The sequence below is a fragment of the Neoarius graeffei genome, chromosome 22 (assembly GCF_027579695.1).
Source record: "Neoarius graeffei isolate fNeoGra1 chromosome 22, fNeoGra1.pri, whole genome shotgun sequence".
NCBI classification, from domain to species: Eukaryota; Metazoa; Chordata; class Actinopteri; order Siluriformes; family Ariidae; genus Neoarius; species Neoarius graeffei.
The window spans coordinates 27,414,463-27,431,003 of NC_083590.1; the positions used below are offsets into that span (position 1 = coordinate 27,414,463).

General features: G+C 42.4%; 1 protein-coding gene across 1 annotated transcript in view; it reads right to left on the reverse strand.

Moving 5' to 3' along the window:
• The window catches only part of txlna (taxilin alpha), a 40,232-nt gene extending 23,691 nt beyond the window's left edge, over positions 1 to 16,541 (reverse strand). Inside the window, exons 1-5 of the mRNA XM_060904698.1 lie at positions 16,467 to 16,541; positions 11,774 to 11,933; positions 11,289 to 11,537; positions 8,050 to 8,141; positions 477 to 647 (exon numbers count right to left, since the gene is read on the reverse strand). Of these exons, the coding sequence (XP_060760681.1) occupies positions 477 to 647; positions 8,050 to 8,141; positions 11,289 to 11,537; positions 11,774 to 11,927 (666 nt within the window). The 5' untranslated portion in view covers positions 11,928 to 11,933; positions 16,467 to 16,541. The remainder of the gene's footprint in view (positions 1 to 476; positions 648 to 8,049; positions 8,142 to 11,288; positions 11,538 to 11,773; positions 11,934 to 16,466) is intronic.

The window sequence follows — 16,541 nt, forward strand, 5'->3', positions numbered from 1 at the left end:
AAGAGACCATTTTATTCACGGCAATGTATTTTATTTTACAGTCGGCTAGTTCACACAGTGCTGGCATCAGAGACACAGCGGCGCGACTGGGACGTTTTTGCTCTTTCCCCTGATGTATAGGATAAAGTTTTATTTTCATAACGCAGAGGAAACAGCAGCATTTAATTACATCCTCAGAAACGCACACCGAGTGAACACTTGAGCTGTACCCCAAACTGCATACTACTACACTAAACGGTTGGTCTGTACACCATTACTAGGCAGGTGCACGTGATGTGGTTTAGTACGCAGGTCTGAATTTTCTCAAGTAATGAGATTAATCTGTGTAATGCAGGCAGCATAATTCACGTTACTTCCTGCTACTTCTTCACATACTTTGGCAAAATTCCAAAAATCACACCTCCTGTACACTTAATTCAAGGTGACTGCATGTAGGCCGGAGAGACGTTTTGTAACTTGTGCGTTGAAGTGTGTACCTTCAGTGTCCGATTGTGTCTCTGCAATTCACGGCACAGACTCTCCAGCTTGCTCCGGGCCAGAATGGCTTTGCTGTGCTCGTTCCTCAGGTGGTCCTTTTCCTGGATCAGCTGGGCCTGCTTCTTCTGCAGAGCTCGCATCTGCTTCTGAGAGTTGCGGTGCTCTTCGAGCTAAATGACACAACGGGGCATTTTAAGAAATGAACTTTAATATCAGCCTAATAATTATTTAAAGCAGCGATTCTCAATGTGAGGTTCATGCATCCATGAACCTCAATGTGTACAAGGATCAGATTAGTAACACAGACTAAGGAGTTTTATACGGTGGCATGCAAAAGTTTGGGCACCCTTGCTGAAAATGTCTGTTACTGTGAATAGTTAAGTGAGCAGAAGATGAACTGATCACCAAAAGGCATAAAGGTAAAGAAGACATTTCTTTAATATTTTCCGCAAGATTACATTTTTATTTCCATCATTTACAGGTGTAAAATGCCAAAAAATGAAAAGGACCTGAAGCAAAAGTTTGGGCACCCTGTATGGTTAGTACCTAGTAACACCCCCTTTGGCAAGTATCACAGCTTGTAGTGTCATTCTGTACCAAATCACCCAAAAAAAATAAGAATCTAAACCCCAAGTCTCTAGATTTGCATGAAATTTGGGGTACAAGTTGTGTTTGACCCACAAAGTCCACATGTAAAATTTTAGGTTCATGCGACCAACGGTTTTGGAGATAGGGGGCGCCGTTTTTTCGCGATTTTCGCGAAAAAAGGGCGTGGCTGCCAACATAACAGGGGTCATAACCCCTGAACTAGCAGCCCGATTGAGACAAATGAGGTATCATTGGAAAGCTGAGAGCCAAAGGAATCCAAATATGCCCTTATTTGCAATATTTGGAGCATTTCAGGGGTGATGACCCTTTGACCTATATTTTGACCTTGAAATTGACAAAAAAGGTCACATGACAGGCGGGCCAGACAAAGTTGATTTTGTACCCTAGTAAGTTACCTACAATATATCCAAAAATCTGAGATGTATTCTTTTTTGTTTTGGAGTAATCAAAAGTTGAAATTCATGCATCCTGAGCACTTCAGTGAATAAGTCATTAGAAACGCACATAATGTCAAAACTTAAGTACATATGGGCCTCCACTCTAACTGTTTTGACAATCACAGAGTCTGAGCTTTAGTTAATGGATGAACTTCTTTACTTCAAATGCATAGTCTTGTCCAATGTCATTCTGAATCCAGTAGTCTACAAGGTTTCCTCATTCACTGCCCAGTCAGCACACAGTTTTGCAATTTTCAGGTGATCACGGTGACCGATCGAGTACATGTACACAACATATGAGTAAACCTTGTAGGCCAAAACATGCATGTGCATGCATCAGACCCAATATAGAGTTTGTTTTTAAAACAATCAGCAACTTGGATTAATAACAGTCGACTTAAAAATCTCTTTTGAAGTCTTCAAAGGTGCTTGAGCACAAGTCTTTCATTCATGATTTACTTACATGCTTCACTCATTCCTAGACTGTAAAAGTAAGAGAAAGATGAGAATGGTTTCTTTTGTTTTAACTTCTTGAGCATGTTCTTCATGAAAATGTGGGGCGACCACTTCCTTTCAAGGGAGTCCAAAGTTTGAATGTTGGTGGAAAACTAACATGTATACATACCATGCATATTGTGTATATATTGAAGCCAATTATTTTGACTTATTCACTGAAGTGCTCAGGATGCATGAATTTCAACTTTTGATTACTCCAAAACAAAAAAGAATACATCTCCAATTTTTGGATATATTGTAGGTAACTTACTAGGGTACAAAATCAACCTTGTCTGGCCCGCCTGTCACGTGACCTTTTTTGTCAATTTCAAGGTCAAAATATAGGTCAAAGGGTCATCACCCCTAAAATGCTCCAAATGTTGCAAATAAGGGCATATTTGGATTCCTTGGGCTCTCAGCTTTCCAATGATACCTCATTTGTCTCAATCGGGCTGCTAGTTCAGGAGTTATGACCCCTTTTATGTTGGCGGCCATGCCCTTTTTTCGCGAAAATCGTGAAAAAACGGCGCCCCCTATCTCCAAAACCGTTGGTCGCATGGACCTAAAATTTTACATGTGGACTTTATGGGTCAAACCCGACATGTACCCCAAATTTCATGTAAATCTAGAGACTTGGGGTTTAGGTCATTGGGTGATTTGAAGCAGAGATTGACCCTGTAAACACTTTTTGTAGCCAGCTAATAATCTTTCAGTTCTTACCTGGGGGATTTTCACACATTCGTCCTTGCAAAAGGCTTCCAGTTCTACAAGTTTCTTGGGCTGTCTTGCATGCACTGCTCTTTTGAGATCTATCCACAGATTTTCAATGATGTTTAGGTCAGGGGACTGTGAGGGCCAGGGCAAAACCTTCAGCTTGGGCCTCGAGGTATTCCATTGTAGATTTTGAGGTGCGTTTTGGATCATCGTCTTATTGTAGGACCTATTCTCTTTTTAACTTCAACTTTTTTACAGATGGTGTGATGTTTGCTTCCAGAATTTCCTGGTATTTATTCGAATCCATGCTTCCCTCGACCAATGAAATGTGCCCTGTGCCACTGGCTGCAACACAACCCCAAAGCATGATCGATCCACACCCATGCTTCAGAGTTGGAGAGGTGTTCTTTTCCTGGAATTTGGCACCCTTTTTTCTCCAATCATACCTTTGCACACTGTGGCCAAAAAGTTCTATTTTGATTTCATCAGTCCACAGGACTTGTTTCCAAAATGCATTAGGCTTATTTAGATGTTCATTTGCAAACTTCAAACACTGAATTTTGTGGCTAGGACGCAGGAAAGGTTTTCTTCTGATGACTCTCCCATGAAGATCATTTTTGTTCAGGTGTCGCTGCATAGTAGAACAGTGCACCACCACTCCAGGGTCTGCTCAATCCTTCTGAAGGTCTTTTGCAGTCAAACAGGGGTTTTTATTTGCCTTTCTAGCAATCCAACGAGCAGTTCTTTCAGAAAGTTTTCTTCATCTTCCAGACCTCACCTTGATCTCCACTGTTTCTGTTAACTGCCATTTCTTAATAACATTACGATCTGAGGAAACAGCTGCCTGAAAACACTTTGCTACGTTCTTGTAGCCTTCTCCTGCTTTGTGAGCATCAATTATTTTATTATTCAGAATGCGAGGGAGTTGCTTAGAGGAGCCCATGGCTGTTGATTTTAGGGACAAGTTTGAGGAGTCAGACAGCTTTGAAATCTGCATCATCTGACCTTTCCTAACGAAGAATTTGAACAAGCCACAGCTCAATAAGCTAATTAAGGTCTGGAACCTTGGTAAAAGTTACCTGAGAACTCAAATGTATTGGGGCGCCCAAACTTTCGCATGGTGTTCCTTTTCTTTTTTCACTCTCCAATTGTACAAAACAAAAATAATACACAAATCCTGCAGAAAACACTGAAAAGAAATGTCTCGTCTTTACCTTTATGCCTTTTGGTGATCAGTTCATCTTCTGCTCACTTAACTTTTCACAGTAACAGACATTTTCAGTAAGGGTGCCCAAACTTTTGCATGCCACTGTATATAACAAGCAACTACTTGTTACTAATGTGTACACGGATGAGTTAATTAATGTTTTTCATACTGACAGGCCTTGCTCGTGGAGCCTCTGTCATAATTGTGGTTGCCACCAGCAACAACAGACTTGTGTTTTTCTTTTGTCCAAGTCCTTCGAGATTTTTAATGTTTTAGGAGGAAGGTGCCTTGCATGGGACTCTGGGTCCCGTTCACACCTACCATTTCTCCCCCCCCAGGGTTTTGTTTCATCTGCACGTAAATTTGTAGTTTTGTTGCTTGAAGGCCAATAAAGCTGTTAAAAAAAAAAAGACCCAACCTGCCTTGTGTCACCAGTTCAGACTGATGGTGAGGGGAATAATTTCTTGCTACACATCGAGTTGCTTAATAGAAAATCAAGCATTGTTTGAATGCCCACAATCTTGGTCAAATCTTGCCTCTCTTCTTTGCTTCCCCTCATATCTGCCATTATTCACTCTTCACTGGCACTGTTCCATCACTATTCAAAACTGCAGCAGTCACTCCAGCACTGAAAAAGCCTGGTTCAGATCCCCATAACTACAATAATGTCCACCCCATTTCTAACTTACCATTCATCTCCAAAATTCTTGAGAAAATAGTCGCCACCCAGCTACACACACACACACTTAACTCAAAACTGCCTCTATGAGTGTTTCCAGTCTGGCTTCCGCCCCTGGCATAGCACTGAAACTGCCCTATTAAAAATTACAAACGATCTCCCTCCTTGGAGCTGACTCCGGGTTACTCTCCATCCTCATCCTCCTTGACCTGAGTGCGGCCTTCGACACCATCTCGCGCCCCATCCTCCTCAGCCGACTCTTCTCCCTTGGCATCACTCATACCCCCCTGGATTGGTTTCACCCCCCCATCTCTTAGACCATACTCAGTTCATACAGCTTAAAACTTTTAAATCCGACCCCTCTCCTGTCACTTCAGGTGTGCCCCAGGGTTCTGTCCTGGGGCCCCTTCTCTTTATCATCTACCTCCTTCCCCTTGGCCACATTTTCTGCAAATTCAACATTCATTTCCACTGCTTCGCAGATGACACTCAGCTCTACTTATTCTGCAAACCAGACTCCTGTCTCCCTCCCTTCCTCACGCATATCTGAAATAAAATCCTGGTTCACCTCAAATTTCCTAAAATTAAACAGCAATAAAACTGAATTCCTCCTCATTGGCACCAAATCCATACTGTCTAAAGCCTCGGTCACAACCGGCCGTACGTGCGCCTACGGCCGGTCTACGTGCAAAAAACACAAGAAACGCACGGAGGGCACGTGTGTGACGTGCTGATTTTCGAGCCGTAGACTGGCTGCAGACCGGCCGCAGAGGTTCTTTGTCATGTCAAACAAACTCTACGGGCGCTTACGTTTTTTTCAGGTTGCAAGACAAACTTACGGCCAACGTGCGTCTTTCTCCACGAACAAAAAAACCGCAGTGATTTGGGAAACGCCAAAAATCGCACGGCCAAAAAATCGTACGTCCGGTTGTGACCTAGGCTTAAAACTGACACCATTGACAACATCTTAGTTTCCCCCTCTCCTCAGGTTAAGAGCCTGGGTGTCATCCTTGATAGCAGACTATCTTTCCAATCCCACATCAGTAACATTACCCGCTCTGCATACTTCCAGCTACGTAACATTAATCGACTCCGCCCCTCTCTCACCCCCCATACAGCCTCCATCCTTGTGACCTCCCGGATTGACTACTGCAACTCTCTTCTTTTTGGCCTCCCTCATAAGTCCCTCCATAAACTCCAACTGGTCCAGAACTCTGCTGCCCATATCATCACTAAAACCCCTCTTATCACCACATCACCCCCACCAACCGGCAACTCCACTGGCTCCCGGTCAAGCAACGTATAGAATTCAAACTCCTCCTGTATACCTTCAAGGCCATCCACAACCTCGCCCCTCCATATTTGTCGGACCTCCTTCACGCCGGCACTCCAGCCCGTTCCCTTCGTTCCTCCTCTTCCATCTATCTCACTGTCCCCTCTGTCCGCCTCAGCACCACCTTTGGAACTCTCTGCCTCCTCATATCCGTAACTCTGACTCTCTCCCCATCTTCAAGTCTAAACTCACCTGTTTAAGACTGCTCACTCATTTTAACTTCTATTACACTCTCCATTGTTTCTTTCATGTATGTTGATTTTATTTATTGTTGTTTTTATTCATTCTACAGTGTCCTTGAGTGTCTTGTAAGGCGCTTATAAATAAAATGTATTATTTTTATTCGTACATTTGTATTACATTACAAACGTACACAATTTACCCATCTAATAATGGATAATGGATACGTCCAGCCTGATAATGAACCATGTCACATAGCACAAGTTCTCAAGAACGTGTCAATGAGTTCAGTGTGCTTCAGTGATCTCCCCAGTCACCAGCTCTGACTCGAACAAAGCACCTTTGTGCTGTGGTCGAATGGGATACACATCCAAACAGATTGCTGGCACAATGGTGAAACATGTTCAATAAAGATGATTATAATTATCATCATGAGAATGAGGTCATATTCAAATATCCAATGTTTTACAGCAAAAACAAGAGTGCGTGGTGAGTCTTCGGCGTACTTCCTGCTATTGTTCTCTGTGTGGCTGAGCTGACTCTGATGTATAAAATCAATCAGCTGAAAAGGCAGTGCCAAGCATGCAGCCTGTCAAAGGGCTCTGTACTCCAGTTTATTAACAAAGTCCAGGTCCTGCAGCTACCCGGGACACACGGTGCGAGTGTGTGTCAAGTTGAGATCTTAAATGTCACAGTATCCCTGTAATGCCTTGGTCACAACCGGCCGTACGTGCTCCTACGGCCCGTCTACGTGCAAAAAACGCAAGAAACGCATGGAGGGCGCGCGTGTGACGTGCTGATTTTCGAGCCGTAGACTGGCCGCAGAGGTTCTTTGTCATGTCAAACAAACTCTATGGGTGCTTACGTTTTTTTCAGGTTGCAAGACAAACTTACGGCCAACGTGCGTCTTTCTCCACGAACAAAAAAAACGCAGCGATTTGGGAAACGCCAAAAATCGCACGGCCAAAAAATCGTACGTCCGGTTGTGACCTAGGCTTTAGTCCCACGAACACACTAATATACTCAAAAGACTCAAAAGCACAATAGGATTTCTGTAAATATAACAGAACATTTATTCCGAGCTAATGTCTCTGAATTCCATGGATATCCGTATTCATATAATGGTCTAAAATTTGTGATTTTATCCGATTTTCACACCTTAGACCTCAAAACTAAGCAATTTTCACCCAGAACTAAAAAAGCACAGCGTTACTTCATAAGCCTCCTCGAAATTTTATTGTAATTCTAGAACTTATACCAGCGAATTCTAAAGGAAAATGTCAGGACATCTGTCCATGAACTGAATCTCAAGAGAAGGTGGGTCATCCAGCAAGACAACGACCCTAAGCACACAAGCCATTCTACCAAAGAATGGTTAAAGAAGAATAAAGTTAATGTTTTGGAATGGCCAAGTCAAAGTCCTGACCTTAATCCAATCGAAATGTTGTGGAAGGACCTGAAGCGAGCAGTTCATGTGAGGAAACCCACCAACATCCCAGAGTTGAAGCTGTTCTGTAAGGAGGAACGGGCTAAAATTCCTCCAAGCCGGTGTGCAGGACTGATCAACAGTTACCGCAAACGTTTAGTTGCAGTTATTGCTGCACAAGGGGGTCACACCAGATACTGAAAGCAAAGGTTCACATACTTTTGCCACTCACAGATCTGTAATATTGGATCATTTTCCTCAATAAATAAATGATCAAGTATAATATTTTTGTCTCATTTGTTTAACTGGGTTCTCTTTATCTACTTTCAGGACTTGTGTGAAAATCTGATGATGTTTTAGGTCACATTTATGCAGAAATATAGAAAATTCGAAAGGGTTCACAAACTTTCAAGCACCACTGTATAAGTAATTTTTATCGTATACATTACTCACACTTAAAACAGAAACAACTCCAAAGGATGACAAACTTACCAGCTCTGCATACTTCTTGCACAGACCAGCAAGTTTTTCTTCGGGGGTGCTCAGTGTGTTCAGCGTCTGCATAAGCAGCGTTATTTCCTTACCTATAAAGGAGTTGAAAAAGCACTGCGTAAACGGTTTAATGAAACGCACAGGAGCTTATTTTAGAAAAATTGTTGAACATATTGGTAATATTCTAGCGCCAAAACAAGTGAAATGTTATGAATTTATCTCAGGGTACGGTATTCTCATGATACTGTATTAGAAGAAAATTATTCTAATAGATCAGAAGAGAATGGTCAGACTGGTTTAACCCTCTGGGGTCTGAGGGTATTTTCTGGCACTCGAATGATTATGGCATGATCTGATTTTGTCAGTTTCAACATATCCTAGCAGTATTTTCAAAGTCATATGACCTTTTTTTGTATTTAGCACAAGTTCAGCTACAATAATATCTGTGTAGTATGTATGTCGTGATTGTACTGTTAAAGAAAATAACAGAAAAATGAAGCTGTTGTAAAAAGCAGTTTTAGAACTATGTTGGAATGTGTGAAGAACCATTTCGATCACTTGAGGTGATTCTGTTCAGTCTTAAGGCCTCTGCATGCTCTTGCGACAAGGCTTTCGCAGATAGCTTTTCGCAGACAGTTGTAATTTATCGTTGAGCGGGGAGTAATAGGCGTGCGCGATGTTATTCACCACCACAACGCAAGGGGGCGCGAAGTCGCTAGGAGTAGTTGGTGGGTGTGGTTAGTGGAGTGTTTATCCTCCGGTTACTTATAATGACTAGAACTGGAGTCGTATAGATGTACGTACTTCCTCACTTCCTCGATCAACCGCTCTTCGTGCTGCTCCATCTTCGCTTGTGTTTTTAAAAATGGCGGTCGTGAAAACAAACCAAACCGGGAAAGTAGGGAAGCGGAAGTGCGTGTACAGCGGATGTAGAGTGGACCAATCAGAGCCCTCTTGTCTGCGGCGCTGTCTGTGGTCACAATTTTTGGGGAGGTGCACGCAGAGCGTCTGCGAAGGTGGGGGGGCTACGCAGACACTGTCTGCGACGCTATCTGCGAGGACTGGGTTGTCAGCATAAATTGGCCTTTAGGAATGGATCAAGCACAAAAACTTAAATCTGCTCCATCAAAAAACGTATGTCCTATAGAGGTTTTCGACCTGACGTCATAGGGTCACGTGATACTGTTTACGCCGCCATTTTGGAGGTCAAACAAAGCCACGCTTATCAGCAAACAATGCTTGTAATATCCATCTTCTTCATTGCTTACTTTTATCGTAGAATGCCTGATACGTGTTGTGCAGTTAGCTGCCACAACAGAAGCGCGCAGAAGGTGTTAGTACGCCTGTCATTATAGTGCGGACTTTCCATAGCATAGAAAATCGCTACGTTTCAATTTGTGTAACTGAACTTGTTTCATGTCACTGGTCATATAAACCTATGTAAACAGGAAAAACGCAGAAGAGTTTGGTCGCATCTAACTACAGCCCCAAAAAATACCGTTGGCCATGCTGAGCCTAGCTACATTGCTAACAGGAGTGACAGCGCGTCGGACTGCGTCAGACTAACTGGGAGGTCACGCAAAGCTCGGAGAGGTACGGAACAGCTCGTCTCAATTCAGGTAAGAGCATATTTCATTATGGAAATACGGTGGACTGTTCCTTTAAAGTAGGTTTTTCTATTTAAATATTAAAAGTAGTAGCCTACTTCTTAAAGTTATTCAATTTACGTAGGTTTAGTAGCATACTGACAGTGTAATGTCGCTCGATAACCCAGATCTTGGGCTAGCGGGAGTCGCCATTGTTGTGACCGCCAAAATGGCGCCATCTACTTGTCGACATGGCAACGGTCACGTGGGTCGAAAACCTTTATTGCTTTGGGATAAAGGGTTGGCAGTAGGAGGGGTATTCAGTGAGAAGGGTAAAAAATTCCATTCCATTCAATGAGAAGAGTGAAAACTCCTCCCACTGCCAACTCCTAATCCCATCAGGTCAAGTCACAATGGGCAAGGTAATGTTTTTTTTCCACACATTCCAGCACAGTTCTAAAACTGCTTTATTTATCTGGTATTTGACTTTATTTTGGTATTTGACTCTTTTCAGTGTGTCTTGAAATTCACTCTTGTACCATTTTATTCAGTTCAGAGCCACAACCAACTCTGTTACACAATTACTCTGAAATGTTGCTCCCACTCCAAATTTTACTCTCTCAACTCAAAATAAAGCAAAATTAACTATTTTGGAAGAAAATACTTTTCATTCTGGAAAAACTGCTCAGTCATTTTTCCTGTGTATGCACTACAGCACATGCATATCAACTGATCTGCTCATAATAAATAGAAGAAATATTTACACTTACTCGAGTTGATCTTCAGCTGGGTCGAGTTGAAGTTTAAAGGGGGGGGGGGGGGGGGGGGGGGGGGAGAGCACTTATTATCAGTGTCGCAGTTCTCAAGATTGAACTGAATCCTGAATCATCCGGAGCGCATAAAACCTGCATGCCATCTCGCAACAAGTTTTACCTCCAAATAACCTAAACTTTGTCTGACAGATTTTATCATGTTGACGGTGGGCGTTCCCACCACGAAAGAGAAACCAATTGAAACCGAAAGAGTGAAAGTGATTATTCTGTCGTTGCCATGTGAATAGTCTTTTATGAAATGTCTAAGTTGGCGCTCGGCGCTCCAACTCCGGTGCGACTGAGTAAGGTGACAAGTTTTATGTTTCATCTAATTTAAGTAATTTAAAAAAAAATGTTATTTGGTAGTAGGCACATAGAAAAGTGTCAAGTATAAAGTTTGTCAATATGTTTATCATGCTTGTATGATAAAAACTCGCAAAGATATTTATCTAAAGACATGACCTACTCATTCTAAACCTGCTGAGCTTCGCCGACAAAGCTCTCGACCCCAGAGGGTTAAGCTGACAGGGAGGCTAAAGTCACTCAAATAAGCACTGTTTACAACCGAGGTGAGCAGAAAAGCATCTCAAAATACACAACACATTTAAGCCTTGAGGTGGACGAGATGGGCTACAATAGAAGAAGACCACAATCAGCTTTCACTCGTTAGCCAAGAACAGGAGGCTACAATGGGCTCACCCAAACTAGACAGCTGAAGATTGGACGACTTCCAATCTTCAACTGTCCAGTTTCCTGTTGGATCAAAAGTCACTCTAAACAGAAGTGCCTTCCAAACAAATAAATGTAAAAGTTTCCCATCTGACCCCTAAAATCCACTTACCCAGCCCTTTAACCTTCTTTTTCTCCTGCAGCTTCTTCTGGTCCTTCTCTGCACCGCTGCTGCCGTTCAGACTGGCGTGTGACTTCTTGTCCTCTCTGTCTGCCAGCCCGTTGACCTCAGCGCCGTCAGGTTGGCCGTTAGGTACAGCCGGGTCCTCGCTGCCATCCGCCTGACAGTACGTGCTGAGGATGTCCTCCAGCTGTCTGCTGAGCTCCTCAGCCACATCACGAGAGGCAGACTGAGATCCAGCTTCAGCCACAGAGCACATGATGAGAACAATTACAGACAGGACAAAAGGACAAGTTACTCACATGCCATGTTAATCAAACATGTAGGAAATCTGCTTATCTTGGCATGCATGGAATTATGGTTGGTTTAAAAATATGATCTAAACAAAATGCTATACTACTGCCATTTACAACACAGTGTATCCCATATGATATGAATATGGAATTATTAAAAACTTCACAATAACGATCTCTTACAGGCGTCATCCGTTTCCGAGTTAACAGCTGGAGAGCTATCCGTCAGCGTGTTCTGTTCCTTCGGGCTCTCGGTGCCTTCAGGAGTCACCAGAGTCTCTGATGTGCCCTCTGCGCTAGACTCTCCACTGTTGTCTTCACTGTCCTGCCTCTTCATTATCAACTGTGAACAAGCAATCGAGATCAATGTCCTCGCACGCACGCACACAGTTTTCAATCATATAACACTGTTAAGAGCGGTCATCACAGAGTTACAGCAGTGCTACCATCTTAGTGACTGGCTCTAAATCTGGTGGCGTTTTAGACCTCTTTAGCAACTGTATTTAAAAAAAAAAAAAACACCTAGAGACAAATCTAGTGAGGTTTTTTTGAGCAGATATGAGCAACTGTCCTGCACTCGATACGGCTCTCCAGCTCACATCACTGCTGCTGGTTAAATGGGTTGAGAGAGCAGGTTCACTCAGGGTTCACTCAACTCACCACCAGCGTATAAAGACTGACTGAAGTGGGCTTGTGAATTCAATTATTCCCACCAACCAATCACCGGTCACCGTTATTCCCAACAATAATTCATTGATCATCATTATTCCTAACAACCAATCACTGGTCACCATTGTTCCCAACAACCAATCACCAGTCACCATTATTTTCAACAGCCAATCACCAATCACCACTGTTCCCAACAGCCAATCCAGGCCTTTCAATGACATGAAACCTGCAACAGATAACGTCCTTGGCCCCCAAATTAAAAAGGTGCCCAAATTAAGGTCAAGCGCCCAAAATATGCTACCAAAAGTAAAAAAAAAAAAATATTTGATTAAATAAACTTGGCTGCATAAAACCCAATGTCTTGACTTTCTTCTTTAAAAACACTGAAATTAGCAAGAATTAGCATGCATTTCTCGTAATTGATGCGAAATCCGCATCATTCCCATGCAGTTTGACGAACCCGGAACTAGCTGTAAGCTTAGCGCAGAGCATGAATTCTCCATCAACGGCAACTGGCACGCCGTGATTTCGTGGAGAAGCGAGACTCACGTACCAATGACCAGAGCGGGATTTCCACATGAGGTAAATCATCTTTTATGGCGGTTGGCAAACAGCTTTTAGGTGCATTACCACCACCTTCTGGACTGGAGTGTGAATCAGAATGTTTACTACTCTATTGTGCTAAATTCTCCTAATAATTCCTTTATCATTTAAAAACCTAAATATAGCCCTGTATCCCACATTATCTGACCTCAACTGCAACATCTCTCTGATACCTAGTGTCATATGATTTAAATCAGGTAAAAGACTGAATAAAAGAGAGCTATTTGGGACACAACTGTGTGTATTTAAGATATAACTTGCATCTTAAATGCACACAGTTGTGTAAGTGTGGGTGGAATCAGTGACTTGGAGCTTGGGCGTCTTGTTGATGATAGTCTTAGACACTGGCCTTTCATTTAAACCAGGGGTCATCAAACTACGGCCCGCGGGCCGACTCCGGCCCGCCAGCCCCCTTTGACCAGCCTCCCAGCCCCTCTACCCCACCACCACTTGAACCGGCCCTATGAGGCAATCCCCAAAAGTGGTCATGGCCTATTTTTTTTAATTGCTTTTTGGCAAATAATAACATGTCTGCATCTTGTATTTTGTTGATTTTATCAATTAAAATTGATATTTAGTTATAAAATGAACTATTCATATTTTCCGAATTTTCGTCATATGCTCGCGATCAAGCAGTGACAGGCAGCGCACGCGCAGAGAACTGTCAGTGTTCAGGACAGCAAAATGGCTAGCGGTCAGCGAAAAGCTGACAGAGAGTGCAGAGTTTTTAAAGAACAGTGGACCACCCATTATTTTTTCGTTCAGTGTAAGGACCGTGCAGTTTGTCTTGTATGTAAAGAAAGTGTGCTGGTTTTCAAAGAATATAATCTGCGTCATCACTACGAAACCCGCCACAAAGAGTATGCTAGTTTGCGAGGGTAAACAAGAGAAGACAGGATTCGGAGGATGAAATGCGGACTGGCTGCACAACAGAATGTATTCCTTCACCAAACCCAGATCAACCAGGCTGCTGTCCGAGCTAGCTATAAGGTAGCTCACCTACTAGCTACCCATGGAAAGCTGTTTACTGATGGGGACTTTGTTAAAGTATGCATGCTTGCTGTGGCCGAGGAGGTGTGTCCCGACAAGAAGGATGCGCTCAACGCGGTGAGTCTCTCCGCACCTACTATGACCAGGCAAGCTGAAGATTTGGGGGACAACGTGTATGACCAGCTGAATGAGAAAGTGTCAGAATTCGAGTTTTTTGCTTTGGCCATGGATGAGAGCAATGGCGTGCAGGACACGGCACAACTGCTGTGATCTACTGATCTATTGCTCATATTATTATAATTTCACTGTTTTTTTTTAATGTATTTATTTTATCAGCCTATTTATTTGACCTTTATTAAGTGCCGCACAATTATTATCATCATCAACAGGCCTACCTACAATTTATAATTTTCCACTCACCTTTGCCAGTGTCAATCACCTCAACTAGGCAGATGTTTCTTACCTTGACAGCTTTGATGTTATTTTTATTAGAAAATAAATAAATGGAATATCTGTGGTATTTCAAATTAAAACAAAGTGTGAAGACTCAATTACTACTTTTGCAAACCACTAGTAAAGATAAACAAATATGTGCCAGGAATCAAGGGTTGATATAGTGGTGGGGGATATAGTGGTGGGGATGGCTGTGCCAGGCTAGTAATCTCTACTGCACAATGAGGCCTGCTGGTGGTCATATTTGTCTGGGTCATACAATTCTATGTTATATAGCTGACCCGACCCTGGCCCCCCCATCACAGTCAGGAGCGACGATGTGGCCCCCAGAGAAAAAAGTATGGTGACCCCTGATTTAAACTAAGATCTTTTACCCGACGACATACTGTGAATTGCATTACCGATTCTTTACTGAAAATCACTTTAGTGTCGCAGGTCTGCTACAGGTTTGTCTCTTTGATGGCAACAGTGCTGAACTTGCTTTTTCATCCACAGGTTCCTTTCCTCCAGGCTCTCCTCAGGCCCCAACACATCTTTTAAAGACTACCTAACTGTATTCTAATTATTTTTGTCATGTACATCAAGAGGGATTAATGCTGTAGACACTTTGCAATAAAGGTAAAAATAACATTCATAGATTTCTTTATTTATTCATAACCTTGTAGCAGCAGCAGGTCTAAGCACAGAGTGCTGGGAAAACAGCACTTTGTGCGTGCAGAAAAGCCCAAATTACCCTGGATCACAATGGAAGAAGCCCTAATTCAGAAATACAGGGTGTAACCCAAATTATGTAATTGAAAGGCCTGCAATCACCGGTCACCACCGTTCCCACCAGCCAGTCACCACCGTTCCCACCAGCCAGTCACCACCGTTCCCACCAGCCAGTCACCACCGTTCCCACCAGCCAGTCACCACCGTTCCCACCAGCCAGTCACCACCGTTCCCACCAGCCAGTCACCACCGTTCCCACCAGCCAGTCACCGGTCACCACTGTTCCCACCAGCCAGTCACCGGTCACTGTTATTCCAAATAACCAATCACCAGCCACCACTGTCCCCAACAAAAATTCACTGATCACCATTATTCCCAACAACCAATCACCAGCCACCACTGATCCCAAGACTAATCACTAATGAACACTGTTCCCAACAATCAGTTACTGATCACCAGTGTTCATATCTACCAATCATTCCCACCACCACTGTCTGTCCCACCTTCACACTTGTGTTAAACTCTCTTCTTTTTGATATTTACAAGTAATAAAAGTGATTTATTTCTTCTATAACCGTTTCCTTTGTGTCTATTCCTTGACGACTTGCTATCCCTCCTTCATTTTTCATTTTATCTGCTTTCTTGATACAAATTATACCATTCTGTAAATAAGTCAAAGCTAATTTGACTTTTCTTTTGTAAAATCATTTGTGTCGCTATGACTAAAGACTATACGTTGTAATCTATTATTTTTTTTTCTATTCTGATGGCATTATTTTTATTCCAAGTGTGCTCGCTTGGTTCATGTTAATTCATTTTAATATGCAAATTATCGCGATAAATTAATGAATATGTAAATTAGTTCAGTGCGTCACATGGGGACCTCTAGGGACTTTTCAAGCCTGTATCAGCTCCTTTCCCCTGAAAAGAATTAACGAAACTGATCATTAAGTCTAATGAAGACAAGGGTTTATATATATATATATATATATATATATATATATATATATATATATATACTCAATCAGAAACAGACAAGTTGGCTAAACTGAAAGTAAGGCTCGCAAGACAGAGAGCCTCAAATTTCTATAAATAAACATGCTGGTTATTAAGTTATCTACCCAGCTAATTCCTAATTGATTCTTATTTCTCGTAGTTTTAATGGTTTAGTCTCCCAGTCTATTAACTACCGAATGTAAAGCTATCAACACAAAGGCACACATATACTCATGCTAATATCCTGATGTTAGTTAGCCTGCTAGCTTCCTGACAAGCCGAACGAGCTAACTTGTTTAGCTTGCTAGGTAGGTTAGCTAAGCTCTCAAGCTAAAACCAAACCAAAGCAAATTAAAAACAGCGGCCAACAGTGTAAACTTATTCTAACTGTACATTTACACTTACATCATGTCCGCCTGCTCTTAGTTTATAACAGCAAGTATAAAAACCCTACCGGAAAGTTAAAGCGCTCTCAGGAATGTTTGCAGATGGACTTGTTTCTTCTGCCAACGGTCACCGGAAACAGAAA